Below are 15,670 nucleotides of genomic sequence, written 5' to 3' on the forward strand. Positions count from 1 at the left end.
CCTGGATTTAGATGGGTGAACCACACACAGCTGCCCCCAGCTGCCAGGCACACTCTGGGTGCTCAGCGCTGCTGAAAATAAGACGTGGCTGAAAATCAGAGATCCTGAGGAGTTTTCATTCAGAGGAGATGTGCCGGCTGCTCCAGGTCAAGCTGCTCATGGTCACAGCACTGGGGAGAGCAAGAGCCCAAAGCCAACCTCATAAAACTGGCCATTACAGCAAAGCCCTGCAGGATTTAACACAACTTCTCCTTTCAGATAAAAGAAGTGATACAGGAGTGTTTCTGGTAACAGCAGAGTACCCAATTTCTGAGTTTTACAAGTAATTGATATCAAACCCTATCTCATTCTTGTTGGTTTTATCACAGTGAAGCTTTTACACAGAGGTTTAAAGAGGGGAGATGTGACCTCAGCCTGAGGGGACAAACTTTGCTGGGTGCCAGTGTGGAAAGTTCTGAGCCCAGAGCAGCAAGGACTGAGAGCTGGGCGAGGTGATGTGCCAAAAAACCCCTTGTGTGGGGTGTGGTGGGGCTGGCAGCTTGGACTGGTGATTTCTCAGGGTGCAGAGAGGCTGAACCAGCAGCACGTGCATATCTCCAGCTGCAAACCCAGCAAAGCTGGAGGGTGTGATGCCTGGGTCATTCCCACCCCGAGAAGGATGAAGGTCAGATCCTGCAACCCACAGAGATGCCACCTCCCCGCTGCCACGTCTGCTCTTGAGGGCTGGCTGCAGATTTGACTCACGCCATTGAAAAGAGCAAAAGGCAACGGGGATGAGGAAGGGGGAGGATTTTCCCACAGCATCCGACTGCCACTTCTCATCTGTCACTGCCGGGAGCTGGCGGGGCGGTGACAGGGACGTGAAGGCTCCGCAGCCAAAGTGCTGCAGCGCTGGAGAGCGATGGCTGTGGCTCAGGCTGCTGTGAACACTGCTCACTTAAAGCTGTCATCCAGAAAAGACGGGGGCTTGGCAGGAGCTCACGGCCCCCAGGGAGATGTGACACAGGCTGGGGGGTCTGCTGTCCCTTGGGGACATCGCTGCATCGCTGCAGGAGAGCTGCTGCCGGCAGAGAGGAGGCACAGGCTGAGCACAGCCCCAGTCCTGCCTTTCCCTGGCCAGGGGAGCTGCTGGGGTCACAGAATCCCAGCATTGCCTCAATTGGAAAAGCCCTTTAAGCTCATCGAGTCCAATTATTAATCTCACAGTGACAAGTCCCTGACTAACCCATGTCCCTCAGCACTGTGTCTACACGACTCTTCAATCCCTCCAGGGATGGGGACTCCACCACTGCCCTGGGCAACCCCTTCCAATGCCTCAGAACCCTTTCAGCAAAGAAATTCTTCCTCACATCCCATCTCAACTGCCCTGGGCACAACTGGAGCCCATTTCCTCTTGTCCTGTCCCTTGTTCCTTGGTTGAACAGACCCACCCCCACCTCTCTCCACCCTCCTCGGGGTGTCCATTGCCTCCCATGATGCTGGAAGAAGCATCAGGCTCTTCTGGCTGCAGTGAGGGAGAGGGACGGGCAGGAGAGCCCGGGCTCAGCTGCAGCCATTCGTCTCCCGCAGCCGGGCTATTAGACAGATGACAGAGGGAGAGAGGCAGCCGGTGCAGGCACCGAGACCAAGGCTCCTTCCACTGGGTGATTTATCTCCTGGCTTCATCCAGCAAACTTGCTGATGAAAAGACTCTTCCCCTCTCTGAGCCTCATCAATTCTCATACTCACTGCTTTGCTTTGCTTTGCTTTGCTTTTTTTTTTCCCCTTTCCCTGGACTTCTGCTGCCTGTTCATGCAGCCACGCTCCCCTCTCCCCTTCTACACTTCCCATCTCATCTCCCTCTCCCTGCCTCATTCTCTGATGGTCTTTGTCCTTTTCCTTCTCCTTTCCACCTCTTGTCCTTCTTCATCTCCTTATGGCACTTTCATTCCCCATTTTTCCTTCTATTTCCATATTTCTCCGCCGTATCCCCCTCTCCACCCCTGAGCACACCTGACTGGGATGGAAAGACATTCCTTGAGCTCCCCATCAGCAAATGACACCGCAGACAATGTCATGGGCTTGTGGCAAGTTCAGGCCAGTGCCATTCAGGGCTGTGCCATGGACTCCCCGCCTGGCCCAGCCACTTTGAGTCTCATGTCCTTGGGGACTGACCCCGGGTAAAATCCTTCCCCAAGGCATCCCAGGGCTCTGGTTTCTTTGCCATCACACAGGCAGAGCTGTGTGGAAGGGGAGATGGACATTTGTACCTGAAAGAAATCCAGCCTTGAAGGTAGAAGTCCCAGGAATATCTTGGGGAGATGAAGGAATTGGGTAAATGCTGGGGCACTATGGAAGAGTCAGGGAGTATCCCCAGTGTGGGGACCAGGCTTGGATCCTGCTGGGGAAAAAAAGACAGCTGTAGGTATTTTCCATTTCAGGGCACTGCGGCGAATGTTTCAGCCCCCTGGCTCTACATTTTGGAAAAAAAACCCAACAACTGAAAAAAAAAAGCCTCAGAACAGAAATGTCACCCAGCTCCCTGCTGTCACTCTCACCGTGCTGCAGCACACGCCGAGGCAGAGCCCAGAATAGCAGCCAGACCTGCTGGTGCTGGGGGAAATGTGGGACCCGTGTCCTTGCTGGGGCCCAGCCTGGGTGTGGAAGGGGTCCTGGTCCCCACCTGGCCCCACCAGACCCTCTCACAACCCACGTCCCCACTCCTCCTTCCTGTCCCCCTTCCTCTTTCTGGTTCCACCAAGGCTCCCATTATCCCCGGCAGTGTCTTCCCCCTGCTGCACAAGCAGCAAATCAGTTTGTCTTGGAGAGGAGATGAAATCTGGGCTCCCTGGGAGACACCACTTAGCCTCACAACCTCAGCTGCATCTCCAGCCTGATCTCTCTATTTGTCAGCCTCAAACCCCGGGTCCCTCTGCTTCTCTGTCTTGCTCCACACCCTGAGTCTGTTTGAGGGGAAAACGAGTGTTTTTGGGGCATGGCTGGTGCTTTGGTGCTGTTGGGGAGTGGTGGATGGATGGGGTGGGTGGGAGTTCAGGGAATGTGTGTGCAAATGAATGGCTGGAAGGTTTCACACAGGGAATTTACCCCAATATTCCCCAGCATGAGCCCCTCCAGGTCTACCCTGGGCCACCTCTCCCCCAGGACCCCCATCCCTGCAGGACTGATGGGTCCATCCCACCATCCATCTCCAGTGCAGCACAATAAAAGGCTACATGAGTTTGCATGCAACCTGCAGGCTTCTTCAGTGCCTAATTAAGAAATAATGAGCCTGACTTCACTGAGTAATGGATAAATATTAGATTAGATCTGAGTAAGAAATTCTTTGGTGTGAGGGGGGTGAGACACTGGCCCAGGTTGCCCAGAGAAGCTGTGGCTGCTCCTCCCTGGAATTGTTCAGGGCCAGGTTGAATGAGGCTTTGAGCAACCTGGTCTAGTGGAAGGTGTCCCTGCTGCTGGCAGGGGGGTTGGGACTGGATGAGCTTTAAGGTCCCTTCCAACCCAAACCAGCCTATGATTCTATGATAACAGACAACCAGTGGACTCCTGCCCTCTCCTCCCCCATTTCCCTGCCACCCCAGGGCTGAACTGCAGGAATTCAGGGTGCAGGTCCCCAGGGTGTCACTGCTGTCACCACGGCAGAGAGCGATCAGCTCTGTCCCCTACCAGGATTGTCCTGCTGGGGATCATACCCCAGAGCAGGGACCACACACTGTTGATACCCTCCCTGGTCAGTTTGCTCCATGTCATTTGAAACCATGAAATATGAAGTTTAGTATCCAGAAATTCCTATAAATGACATTTTTCTGCAAGCTCTGATCCCGTTACTGTTACAGCATCATCTTATATGCAAGACCATCAGTGCTGCAACCCTGTCCTGTGCTGGGCAAAAGTGATAAAACCCCATTACAGACACAAACCCTGTAGAGATATCACCCAAGAGCAGAGCTGGGGAATCTTTCCTATAAAATGGAGTTTGAAACAAGGTGCTTTTTTCTGCTCTCTTCTTCACAGCCTTAAGGAAATAAAAAAAACCCCACGTTCCTCCGTATTATTTTTTCTTAAGGAGAAAAGATTCTATAGTGTTTTAATGGCCAGAGAGATTTATAGTCACAGAAGTGCCTGTGCACTTAAAAAGAAAGATGAGGGTCCATCAGAAGGATGCAGAAATCAATACAACCTTCCTCTTCTTTAATGCTGTTTCTCCAGGAGATGGTTTAAAAGCCGATGCCTTTGCAGCAGGGAAGGAGGGAAGGGTGCGGGATCAATTCTGGCGCAAGGCTTGGATGAGTCGATGCTGAATAAACTTTGGTTGGAAGCTCTTTACAGGGAGAACAAGGGGGTGATAAAATAGAGCTGCTTGGAGAGAAACTTTCTTTTCCCCACTCTGGCTGCTTTTTAATGTTTTTCCTGCTGTGTGAGAGACTTTTAAGATGGGGAGAAGCTTTGGGGTTTGGTTTGATACGTGTCAGCGTGGGGCAGGAGAGCTGCAGCAAATAAAATCAAAGGTGGGGTGGTGGCTGGCTTCAGGTCTTCCAAACCCCACAGCTGGATGGGGAGAGGGGCAGGGAGGTGTTGGGGGGCTCACACCCACCCCAGCCCCTCACCAAAAAAGAACCCCAACCCCCCTTCCCCAGAAAGGGTGCAAGGTGAGGGGCTGAGGTCAGGGTCTCACCCAGCATGGAGGGGGTTAAGGAGCTTCTGTGTTCCCCCAGGAGCTTCTAATGATCCCAATCAGGGTTTCCTGCTCCCAGGAAATTGCCCCCACCCTGGGCCAGTGCTTTAAAAGGAGCTGGGGGGCTGGAGCTGAGGGCTTTGTCCTGGAGCCTGTGGGGTGGCTCTGGATGCTGCAGCCCCATGGTGCAGGGGGCTGTGCTTGTTGTTTCCTTAAAAGCTTGACTTTCTGCTCAGCATCAGCTCTCTGGGCTATGGGTTCCTTGAAACCCTGAGGTCCAAGTTTGTGTGGAGGTAGGTGTCCTCCCTGCTTTCCTAGTGTGGGAATAAAAGGGATGAGATGAGTCTGGGACAACCTGTTCCAGTGCAAAACAAGCTGAGCTCTGAGCCTCTGGTCCTTGTGTTGCTACAGGGCTTCTGCTAGAGATGCCAAGAACCAGGTCTGTGCTTGGGGGCATGTTTATGCCATAAATTCACCAAAGAAAAATACATTAGGGGTCTGGAAATAGGACTGGGAGCTCCTGGATGTGGGCACTTGGTGCTGGGGAGGATAATCATAGAATCATAGGCTGGTTTGGGTTGGAAGGGCCCTTAAAGCTCATCCAGTCCCAACCCCCCTGCCAGCAGCAGGGACAGCTTCCACTAGACCAGGTTGCTCAAAGCCTCATCCAACCTGACCTTCAACACTTCCAGGGAGGAGCAACCACAGCTTCTCTGGGCAACCTGGGCCACTGTCTCACCACCCTCACACCAAAGAATTTCTTCCTCACATCTCATCTCCATCTCCCCTCTTCCAGTTTAAAGTCATTTCCCCTTAATGACAGAGTCCTGAGAGCCTGGAAGAACTTTGCCCCCATAGAGACTTTCTCTTCCAAGCATCTGGAGCTCTAGTTCTGCTCAGGGGAAAACCTTTGGTCCCTGGGCTGCTGGTGGCCCTGGGCAGGGTATCTGAGGGCTAATTACACCCCAAATCTCTTGGGATGGGGAGGTGTGTTAATGCTGTGGATATAAAACAGGTTAAATAGACATGTTGGTCTGTCCTGAGGCTGGGCAGGGTGCTGGGCTTTGCCTCTCCAGCCTGTTTATTGTCTCTGACACACTTTGCCATGTGCATGAGGTCTCCTCTAACACAACTTGTTGTCTGGCCTCTTCCAGGAATGACCTTGAGGAGGAACCCAAAAGATGCAGCCAAGCGTGAAAATGAATCATTTGGGGAGGAAGAAAAGGCAAAACTCTGACTGAAAGCCCCAGCCCTGGTCGTGGGTGTTATGTGTCCTCAGTGAGGAGAACCAGGCAGGGCAGCTGGTGGCAGAGGCTGATCAGTGCCAGGGGCTCGCATGGAGCATCTTCTCCTGTGGATGCTGTCCCCACCCAGCTGTCACCCTATGCCCTGCTCTGGATGTGCCCCATGAGCCTTTCCTGCTTGGGAGGAAACCAGTCCCACCAGCCAAAAATGAGATTCTTCCAAACCAGCTTGCTTCTGCTCTGCATGGTGGCCTCCACCGCCATCCTCATCGTGCCCTGGAAGGTCAAATGCCCACCACAGTGTGTCTGCCAGATCAGGCCGTGGTACACCCCTCGCTCGGTGTACCGGGAGGCCGCCACAGTGGACTGCAATGACTTGTTCATCTCCACTGTGCCTGAAGATCTGCCAGAGGGAACCCAGACCCTGCTCTTGCAAAGCAACAACATTGCCAGGCTGGAGCAGAGTGAGCTGGACTATCTCAGAAACCTCTCGGAGCTGGACCTGTCACAGAACAGCTTCTCTGATGTCTGGGACTTTGGCCTGAAGAGCATGCCCCAGCTGCTCAGCTTGCACCTGGAGGAGAACCAGCTTTCTGAGCTGCCTGATGGCAGCTTCCCTGGGCTGGGCAACCTGCAGGAGCTCTACCTGAACCACAACCAGCTCCGCCGGATTGCTCCCCACGCCTTCTCCGGCCTCGGCAGCCTGCTGCGCCTCCACCTCAACTCCAACCTGCTGAGGACTGTTGATAGCCGCTGGTTCCAGATGCTCCCCAGCCTGGAGATCCTCATGATTGGAGGCAACAGAGTGGATGCGATCTTGGATATGAATTTCAGGCCCCTGTCAAACCTGAGGAGCTTGGTTTTGGCTGGGATGAACCTGAGGGAGATCTCAGACTATGCCCTGGAAGGGCTGCGGAGCCTGGAGAGCCTGTCTTTCTATGACAACAAGCTCATGAATGTCCCCAAGCGGGCACTGCAGCAAGTTCCTGGCCTCAAGTTCCTGGATCTGAACAAAAACCCATTGCAGAGGGTCAGGCAAAGTGACTTCACGAACATGTTGCACCTCAAAGAGTTGGGGCTCAACAACATGGAGGAGCTGGTGTCCATAGACAAGTTTGCCTTGATCAACCTACCCGAGCTGACCAAGCTAGATGTGACCAACAACCCCAAGCTGTCCTTTATCCACCCCAACGCATTCCACCACCTTCCCCAACTGGAAACCCTCATGCTCAACAACAACGCCCTAAGTGCCTTGCATAAGGAGACAGTTGAGTCCTTGCCCAACCTGCAGGAGATCAGCATCCACAGCAACCCCATCCGCTGCGACTGCGTCATCCGTTGGGTCAACAGCACAGAAAACCACATCCGCTTCATCGAGCCCCAATCCACGCTGTGTGCTGAGCCCCCCGACCTCAAGAGGAGGCACATTCGGGATGTCCCCTTCCGGGAGATGACAGACCGGTGCCTGCCTCTCATCTCCACCAAGAGCTTCCCTTCCCACTTAGAGGTGACAGAGGGTGACAATATCTCCTTGCATTGCCGAGCTCTGGCAGAGCCGGACCCAGAGATCTACTGGGTCACCCCTTCGGGGGTGAAGCTGATTCCCTACATGGAAGATGAGCGGTACAAGGTGCACCCTGAAGGGACACTGGAGATTCATGGGATCTCGTCTCAGGAGGCTGGGCTGTACACCTGCGTGGCTCATAATCTCCTTGGAGCAGACACCAAGAGCGTCAGCGTGATGGTCAACCACTCCTTCCCACTTGGCGAGGACAGTCTGGAGCTGGTGGTGGCAGATGTCCAGGCTTACCACATCCTGGTTGCCTGGAAGCCACATCTCAACACCATCTCCTCCAACCTCACCTGGTCCAGCTTCTTGCTTAGCTCCAACTTGGACATGACCAACATGGCACGGATCCCTATGGGGACCCACACATACAACATCACCCGGCTCCACCAGGACACGGAGTACTGGGCTTGTCTCCACGTGGCCTTTGTAGACTTGCAGGCCAAGGTGGCTTGTGTCAACACCAGGACTAAAGAGGCTCCCCACCGCTACCAGCTCCTGGAGGGCAGGCAGAGCCTCCTGACAGTGCTGGTCCTCTGCCTCCTGCTCCTTGCTGCCAGCCTTGTAGCTCGCTACGGCATCGGGACAGAGCCCAGGAGGGCTGGGGACCTGCTTGGGGGTGCCACGGCCATGCGTGTGGTCTATCCCCGCCTTGCCCAGCCCTGGGCTTGGGGGCAGCGTGGGGGGCAGCTCCTGGCTGTGGAGGTGCAAGCAGCCCCCCTGGATTGCTGAAGGTTGATGCACTGGTGGGACTGACCATGGGGTGGTTTGGGGTGGGCAGGGAGAAACTATTTTTTACCAAAAAAAAAAAACCAACTACAAAACTGAACTTTCATGGACTTGACCAAGAGTCAAAGTGGTGAGGTAGATGCAGAGGAGCAGAGCTGGCCATGGGGCTTGCAGAGCTTCTTCATGGTCCTGGCAGGGTCTGGATCCATGTGTAGGGTCTGGATCTGTGCATGGCTCCCAAAAGCACCCACTGGGCAGCCGGGAGGGCTCAGAGGGGCCTGAGCCCGGGGAGGACGATGCCCTGAGCAGTTGAAGAGCCATAGAGACTATCAGCAGATCACTCCTTCCCCACGTATCCCTGGCACCGTGAGACACCCCAGTGGTGTCAGCTCCTTCTCTGGACAGTCCCTGCTTTGGAAACACACACACAACAAAAGGCCTTTCCCTTTGGGATCCATGTTCTTTTTTTTTTGGTTCTCTTTTGTTTTGTGTTTTTGGGGTTTTTTTTTGAGCACTTGGATAATCAACCACAAACCCACCCCCAGCACCTCCCCACTGCCCTGTCGCTTGCTCATCCAGAGGGAAGCAGAGGGGAAAGGAGAGGACTTTGGGCAAAAGAAATAGAAATTATGATGGTGACACATCTCTTCATCAGCATCCCTGGGGAGCTGGTTGGCTTCTGCCAGAGTTGATTGGATCCTGTGTCCCACAAGTGTGATCTCAAGGCTATTTTGTAAAATTTTGTGGATAATGTTAAAAAAAAAAAAAAGGAGGAAAAATGGGAGGAAAAGAAGGGTGGGGGGGGGGGGGGGGATGGGATGTTCTTGCTTTTCTGTTTTTGTATTAAAAAAAAAGGAAAAAAAAAAGGAAATCCTTTGTATAGTGGTGTGCAGCTGGAGGGCTTCATGGTAGGAACCCCTCGCTGCAGATGCAGGGGGTGTGGGGGGCTGAGCAGGACAGTCCCTCTGTGACAGCCCCTGTAAAAAAAACATCACTGCAAAGCTGGGGGGGGGGATGCAAAACTCTGCCTTCCTGGGCTGTTGCTGCTTCTTTTTCTGATAAGCAATTAAAATCACAAAGGAAAGGGAGTGGTGGGCAGCACCAGTTCCACCACCTGTGCTGGGTTGTGCCAAACCAAGGGACACGGTGAACCCAAAGCAGGGAGGTTTGAGGAGCCTTTCCCATCCCACCCAATGGGTGCTGATGCTGCTGGTGATGTTCCCCTCCCTGGATAACATGAACAAGCCATCCCTTTGCTTGAGATGTGCTCAAACCTCATCCCTGCTTGGCAGAGGTGAGGACTTTGGGGTTGATTTAACTGTAATCATGAACAAAAGGTGCCTTCACCAACACACACATGGCCCCAAGAGATCTTGGTGCAGCCCATGGTGTGGGAGCATCCAGAGCCTGGCTGGCACCTTGCCTGGGCATCCTTCCATGGGAAAGGCCAAGAAAAAAACATCCCAGGAAGATCTGGGGGGCTGATGGGTGTCATGGGGTGCAGGAACCCCAGGAGGTCGTGTCTCCATGCAGATGTGGTGCACCCTCAGGTGAAGCTGGTTGTGCCAATGCAATTGCTGCATACATGGGGCTTTGAAGGGACCAGAAAACCTTGACACAGTAAAAAACTGTTTGAACTTCTCATTCATCTTCCAGCCAAGGCGAGATGGTTCCCCGTTGGTTACGCTCCGTGCTCAGTCAGGCACGAGAAACGGCTTCTGCGTCTTCACCGGGTAATTATTTCGGAGGGTAACGGCTCTCCCCGGTCCCCGTTCAGCACACCATCACTGCTCACCAAAGCACTGCAGCATGTGTTCAGGACCCAGCCACATCTCCAGGGGCTCTAAGCACAAGCTGAAAGTTAAGTGCAAGGCTTAAATACTTTGCTGAATTAGAGTCATGATCGGTTTTGAATATTCAGTTGCGGAGGCTCAGCCTCGCCGGCTCCGCTCAGCTGTGCAGCCGTCAGCATTTGGAGACTCAGAGCCTGAAACAGCCTTTCTCCTCTGTCTTTTGTACAGCAGGGAAACTTAAATGCAAAATATATTCCCTGTGGTTCAGCTAAATTGGTGCTGGAACACGTGGAATTAGTTGCTGTGAAATTTCCCCCGTGTAAACACATCCCTGATTTAATCCTGCTCGTCCCCGTGCATGGGCTGAGCTCCCAGGCATCACCTGCATCTCCCATCCCCTCCACCATCCCCATCCCTGCAAAAAACATCACCAGATCCCAACCAGAGCAAGGACTGAGCCCCTTAAAGGGTGTAATTTTGTAGGTGTAGAGAAAAAGCCTCTTTGATGGTGGTTATCGCGGCTGACGCCGCTGCGCTGGGACGGGAGGTGAAGGTTCAGCCGCTGCCTCTCATCTAAAAGCGACGTCTGCAAACCAGAGAGGAAAAGAGATGTGTCCAATTAATTTGATTTCCTTTGAAACCAGAAGGACCTGAGGAGCTCTATGTGCATTCAACTAGAGGCACCCTCCACTGCAGGATTCATTTCCCCATGGGTCCCCCACACTGACTGTCCCCGGGTGGGTGCTCCAGCCCAGGATCCCCATGGGAATGGGGTGGACAAATCACTCCCTTAATGCTCCAAAACAGGACCTTTGCTGTGACTCACTCCTGTCCCCTCCCTTCCTCTGAGGACATCAGCTGAGAGCACCGTGGGTACCTCATCCACTATTTATTGTTGGTTTTATTTATTATTAAAGCACTAACCAGCTTTTCTTGGAGGATACGCTCCATAAAACATTCCCTGTCCCCTGTGCCCAAGCCTGGATGGGGCACATGGAGCTGGAGCAGAACCTCACCAGCATCATCCCCTGTTATCCAAGGGGACAAGGTCCCATCTGCTTGGAGATCTTTCCACCTGCAGAACCACAACTAAGAGCATCCAAGGCAGGTGGCTGAACTAGAGCCAGCCCTCGCTGGAGGAGGCAGGGGAGAGCCCAGCACCGAGCCCCTCGTGCTCCTCAGCAGGAGGTATCCAGCCAAAAAATGAACCTCACTGGGTGAATTATAGCGGCTGCAAAGTTTTATAGGGCTTGGGAACAGCTCACCCTCTGCTTGGAGCCTGGATTCTGCCCCTGGGGAGGCTTTGTGAGTGCGCACAAGGGTTATTTTGGGGTGCCAAGCAGGGGGAATGAGGCTATTTAGACACAGCAAAATCTAATTGCATCTTAAGTTCCCTTCAAGGGGTGCAGCCCCCGGGTGGGTTCGCTCTGCGGGGTCTCGTCTCCCAGCCCAGAGAGTGAGGATGTGGCAGGAATCAGAGATGCTTTGGAAAAGGGGGGAAAGCAGTGTCTGATCTGGGATGCTCTCGACTAGAAGGCTCCTTAATCTGCCCCCCAAAGGCATGGCAAGAACCAGGGCAACTCAAATGAGAAACAAGATATTGGGTTTTTTTTTTTAATCAGCAGAAGTAATTAACCACTGAAGCAGCTTTAGCCATAGCAGGGGACAGCAGTCTCTGTTTCCCAGCACCACACAGGGATGCAGCTCTCAGAGATGCTCCAGTGAAGAGGCTCCCAAATTTCTCAAGCCCAAGGGACTGTCATCAACTGTCACCCTCCTGGGACATCCCAGTAGGGCAGGGGATGGTGAGCAGGGGTGGCCTCCATCACCTCCTGGTCCTCACCTTCCATCCATCTGGGATGTCAAAGGCTTGGTTGCGAAATGCTTCTCCTCCAACCTGACCCATCAGGTCTCACTCCTGAGTACTGGTTTCTCTCCAGTAAAACCACTCTTCCTTAGCTGCTCATCAGGTTTTATTTCTCCTTTTTTTAATTATTTTATTTTTTTAATTACCTTCACTTTGAGTATGACAGTAAACGTCCCCATTTCTGCTTCTTCTGCCCTCTACCCCTCCTCCTCTTCCTCAGTGCAAACAGCATCATGGATCTCATATGCAACCGAGCTTCTCTCGACGAAGCCAACAGAGAACATTGCGTGCCAGGCTCTATTTTAAGCACCTAATAAAACTGATTTTTGGAGTGGTTCCATCATTGTGTCCTTTTTTTCACAAAGCCCTTGCACCTCCCAAGGTGATGCCCCATTCTCAGTGCCCATCACCTGGCACCAGGGTGGGCTGGCGGGCTGGCTGGCTGGCTACCTGCCTGTCTCCCTACCTGCCCCAAAGGCTTTCAGGCTCTGGGAGGAGCATGACAAGCACATATTTATTAGTTCGTTAGAGAATCAAAGCAAATCTCTCCTCCTCCCTCCAGCACTTCCTCCAAAATGATTTAAATTAAAACCCCCGACCTCCCTGGGAAATGTCAGCGCTGTTATCCATATGCATGATGCCATTATGATGAAGCAGGTGCAGCTTGCAAAAACCTTTAGGAAAATCTACCTGTCAATCTCCATGACAAGCAGCTCTCCTTCCAAATGCTTCATCACTCCTCCTCCTCCCTCCTTTACCACTGATCTATAGGTGGGGAAACTGAGGCAGGGAGCTCCTTAGTGATTTATGGTCCTCAGTCCCTTTTCCCCTTCCAAACACATGCTGAGAGCAGGAGACAAGTGCTTTTTTGGCTTTTCCATCCAGAAGTCACCAAAGAAAGGAAGAAGAAGCAAAGGCAGGAGTCACGGAGGAGAAATGATTGCAGCTCATTTATTTCCTGTTGCCTTTTCCAGCCTTTCAGAGCTGAAGCAGCTCCTGCTCCCTCCTTGAGCACCCGGCTGGCCCAGTAAATGGATTCAGCTGCCTTCAAGTGGGCAATTGAGGCTAAAATCAGGCTGATGGAAAGCAGCAGGGCAGGAGAGGTGGCGGGAGGTCACTTTGGAGTTGTTTGAGGCTAGAAAAGTGCTGACCTCTCCAGGGGCTGGTTTGTGATTTCACAGCTCTGGCTGGCTGCTTGCAGCTCTTCCCTTCCCTCTCTGCCAGGTGGTATTTTGGGAAGCCCAGGTCCCTTCGGGGTCACGGGTTTCTCTCCCAGTGGCCAAGCCATCTGCAGGGGATGCTGTCATGGATGGGGCTGTGGTTTGAATTTGTCCCATGGCGCGTGGAGGAGTGAGGACTTGGGGATGTGCAGCAGCAGCATCACAGGAGACATCAGCGGTGCCGATGGACCACGGATGCTGCAGGTCCTGGTGAGAGATGGGTGCTTGCTGCTGGCCAGGGTCTGCTCCTGCTGCCTGGGCTGGATGGGCTTAAATAATTAATTAAGAAATTGGTGTGCACCCGGGTGGCACTTTGGAGTGTTTGGGGTCCAACCCCACAGCGCGGGAGGGCGAGGGAGGCTGTGACCACCCAAGGGCAAGGGGCAGAGCACCCTGTTCCCACCCCAGGGTCTGTTCCCAGTGGGATGTGTGGGGCACCCCGATATCATCACTGCTCTGGAGTCATCCTGGAACCATATTAAATCTTAATTAGGTTGGGGAAAGAATTGATTTTGAATTTGCATGTGGCTGAATGGGAAGAGAGCTGGGAGCTGGGGGGGAAAGGCAGGCAGGGCTGGTGCTGATGGGGAATGAATATTAATAGGGAATAACAAGCCAGAGCCCAGCTCAGTGGTGGCAGAAGCCACTGTGGGGGGAGCAGGACCCTTCTCTAAGTGGCTCATGATGGGGGCTGTCCCTAGGGCTGGGTGAGGAACATAAGGTTTGGCAGGGACTCAGCTGTGTCAGCAAGATATGGGGAGACACGGAGGCAAAAGCACCCACCTCTACAATAAGATCCAGTGAAAATGGTTAAAAGCAACAGCAAAAAGTACCCCAATATAAAGGGGAGTTCTGCACAATCACCCCTGTATTGGTCCCTGTGGAAAACCTCCAGAGAGGGGGTGATTTCTAGTGTGAATACCAAACAGCTTTGATCTTTGCCAATCCTTTCTAAATCTTGAGCAGTGTCTTGTAAATCTTTAATTACAAGAAAATTGCAACCTTAACAGTGAACACACAAACTGCGTTGATAAATATTTAAAATTGCCACAGCGACAGATCTGAAGGGATTAAGAAAAGATATATTGGAGTGACAGTTATTAAACACTAGATCCCAGTAAATGTTACCAAGCAGATAAATAATGCAGGTCCCTGACAGCCACTCGCTGCTGACAAGGGGAGCAGGGAAAGCTGGTGCTTTGGGGAGGGGGAAGCTGGTGATGCTGAGCCCTGGGCTCTTCCCAAAAAGCCCACGGTGGTGGTGGGGGGGGATAAGGTTGCCCAAGGAAGTTGTAGATGCCCCCTCCCTGGAAGTGTTGAAGGCCAGGTTGGATGAGGCTTTGAGCAACCTGGTCTAGTGGAAGGTGTCCCTGCTGCTGGCAGGGGGGTTGGAACTGGATGAGCTTTAAGGTCCCTTCCAACCCAAACCATTCAATGATTCTATAAAAGCAGTTGCCAGTTTTATTTGGCAATAAAACACTGCATGCATTGCAGCAGCTGAAGAAGGGCCAGGAGGTGATGGTGTCTCTTGACCCAACACCTCATCTGGAAATCCTACTGGTTTTTCTGTCTGGAAAAACAAACAAACAAACAAAAAAACCCACAACTAAACAATTGTGTGACTGTGGTGGTGCTGAGCACAGTGTGTGTGTGGGGCTGCAGGTCCTCCAGCTCCTTCCCTAGCATCACCACATCCCTCCAGCATCACCACTGCTGAAGCCACCTCGGTTGGGCTGCGTTCACCTGCTGTGTCCCCAAGCTCCTGTCTGCCACTTAGTCCCCACTGCTTGGCCCCTTCCGCTTCCCTCACCTTTTTTTTTCTGTAAGTTTCGAGGTCACTGACTGAATTTCCATTATTAAATTTCCAGCTAGCATTAAAGATTTATTAGTTCACTAAAGGTAACTAGCCAAAAGTTCATTATTCCTAATAGCTCAGGCTTCACTCACGCCGAGGGAAGATGCTCGAAGCGTGAATTACCCCAGCAACCTTCCCAATAAAATATTGATCTAAAAAGTTGGTTAATTAGAAATATTACAGCAAAGTGATGAGAAAGTCCCCCCATTTCTGCCTATTTTGCAGGAAGCTGCCATTTCTTAGCATGGCCTGAGGAGACTACTGCCCTCCATCTCTCAAACAGACCAGTCCTGCCCAGTGCAGCCCAGTATCACTATGTCCCTGTCACAGGGCTGTCCCCAGCCCTCCCTACACCATCCAGCATCCTGGGGGAAGCTGGAGACCCCCTCCAGAGAGATGTTCACCCATCCTGCTCCCTGCTGCTGTTGGGCTCAGCCTTGCCTGGATGAAGCCAGGAGCTGTGGGGTGGGTGAGTGTGTGATGGTTTGGTTTAGCTCTAATTTATGGTGTGTTCTGCTGAACTACGATAATGAAGCACATTAAAAAAAAAAAAACCCACAAAAAACTAACGAGGGAGGGTGTTTTGTTGGCCTTGCAGAATTGCTGATGCCCACCCTAGTAAATCTTTAATTGAAAGTGGAAGGGAACTGGGAGGCTCACCAGTACAGAGCAAACAGTAAATATTTAATTTGGGCACAGTGATTACACACACAAGGTTAAGGG

The 15,670-nt window shown here is 52.6% G+C and overlaps 1 protein-coding gene across 1 annotated transcript; it reads left to right on the forward strand.

The window, feature by feature from the left end:
• The first annotated feature begins 6,070 nt into the window (after positions 1 to 6,070).
• On the forward strand, positions 6,071 to 8,215 carry LRRN2 (leucine rich repeat neuronal 2). The gene has a single exon (XM_010164937.2). The coding sequence runs from the start codon at positions 6,071 to 6,073 to the stop codon at positions 8,213 to 8,215; it is 2,145 nt and encodes a 714-aa protein (XP_010163239.2).
• Positions 8,216 to 15,670: the final 7,455 nt, after the last annotated feature.

This window comes from Antrostomus carolinensis, unplaced genomic scaffold, assembly GCF_000700745.2.
Source record: "Antrostomus carolinensis isolate BGI_N321 unplaced genomic scaffold, ASM70074v2 scaffold11993, whole genome shotgun sequence".
Taxonomy (NCBI): domain Eukaryota; kingdom Metazoa; phylum Chordata; class Aves; order Caprimulgiformes; family Caprimulgidae; genus Antrostomus; species Antrostomus carolinensis.

Bases quoted from the DNA above. Each gene is read 5' to 3' on its own strand.
- LRRN2 (XM_010164937.2), top strand. From the start codon at position 6,071: ATGTGCCCCATGAGCCTTTCCTGCTTGGGAGGAAACCAGTCCCACCAG.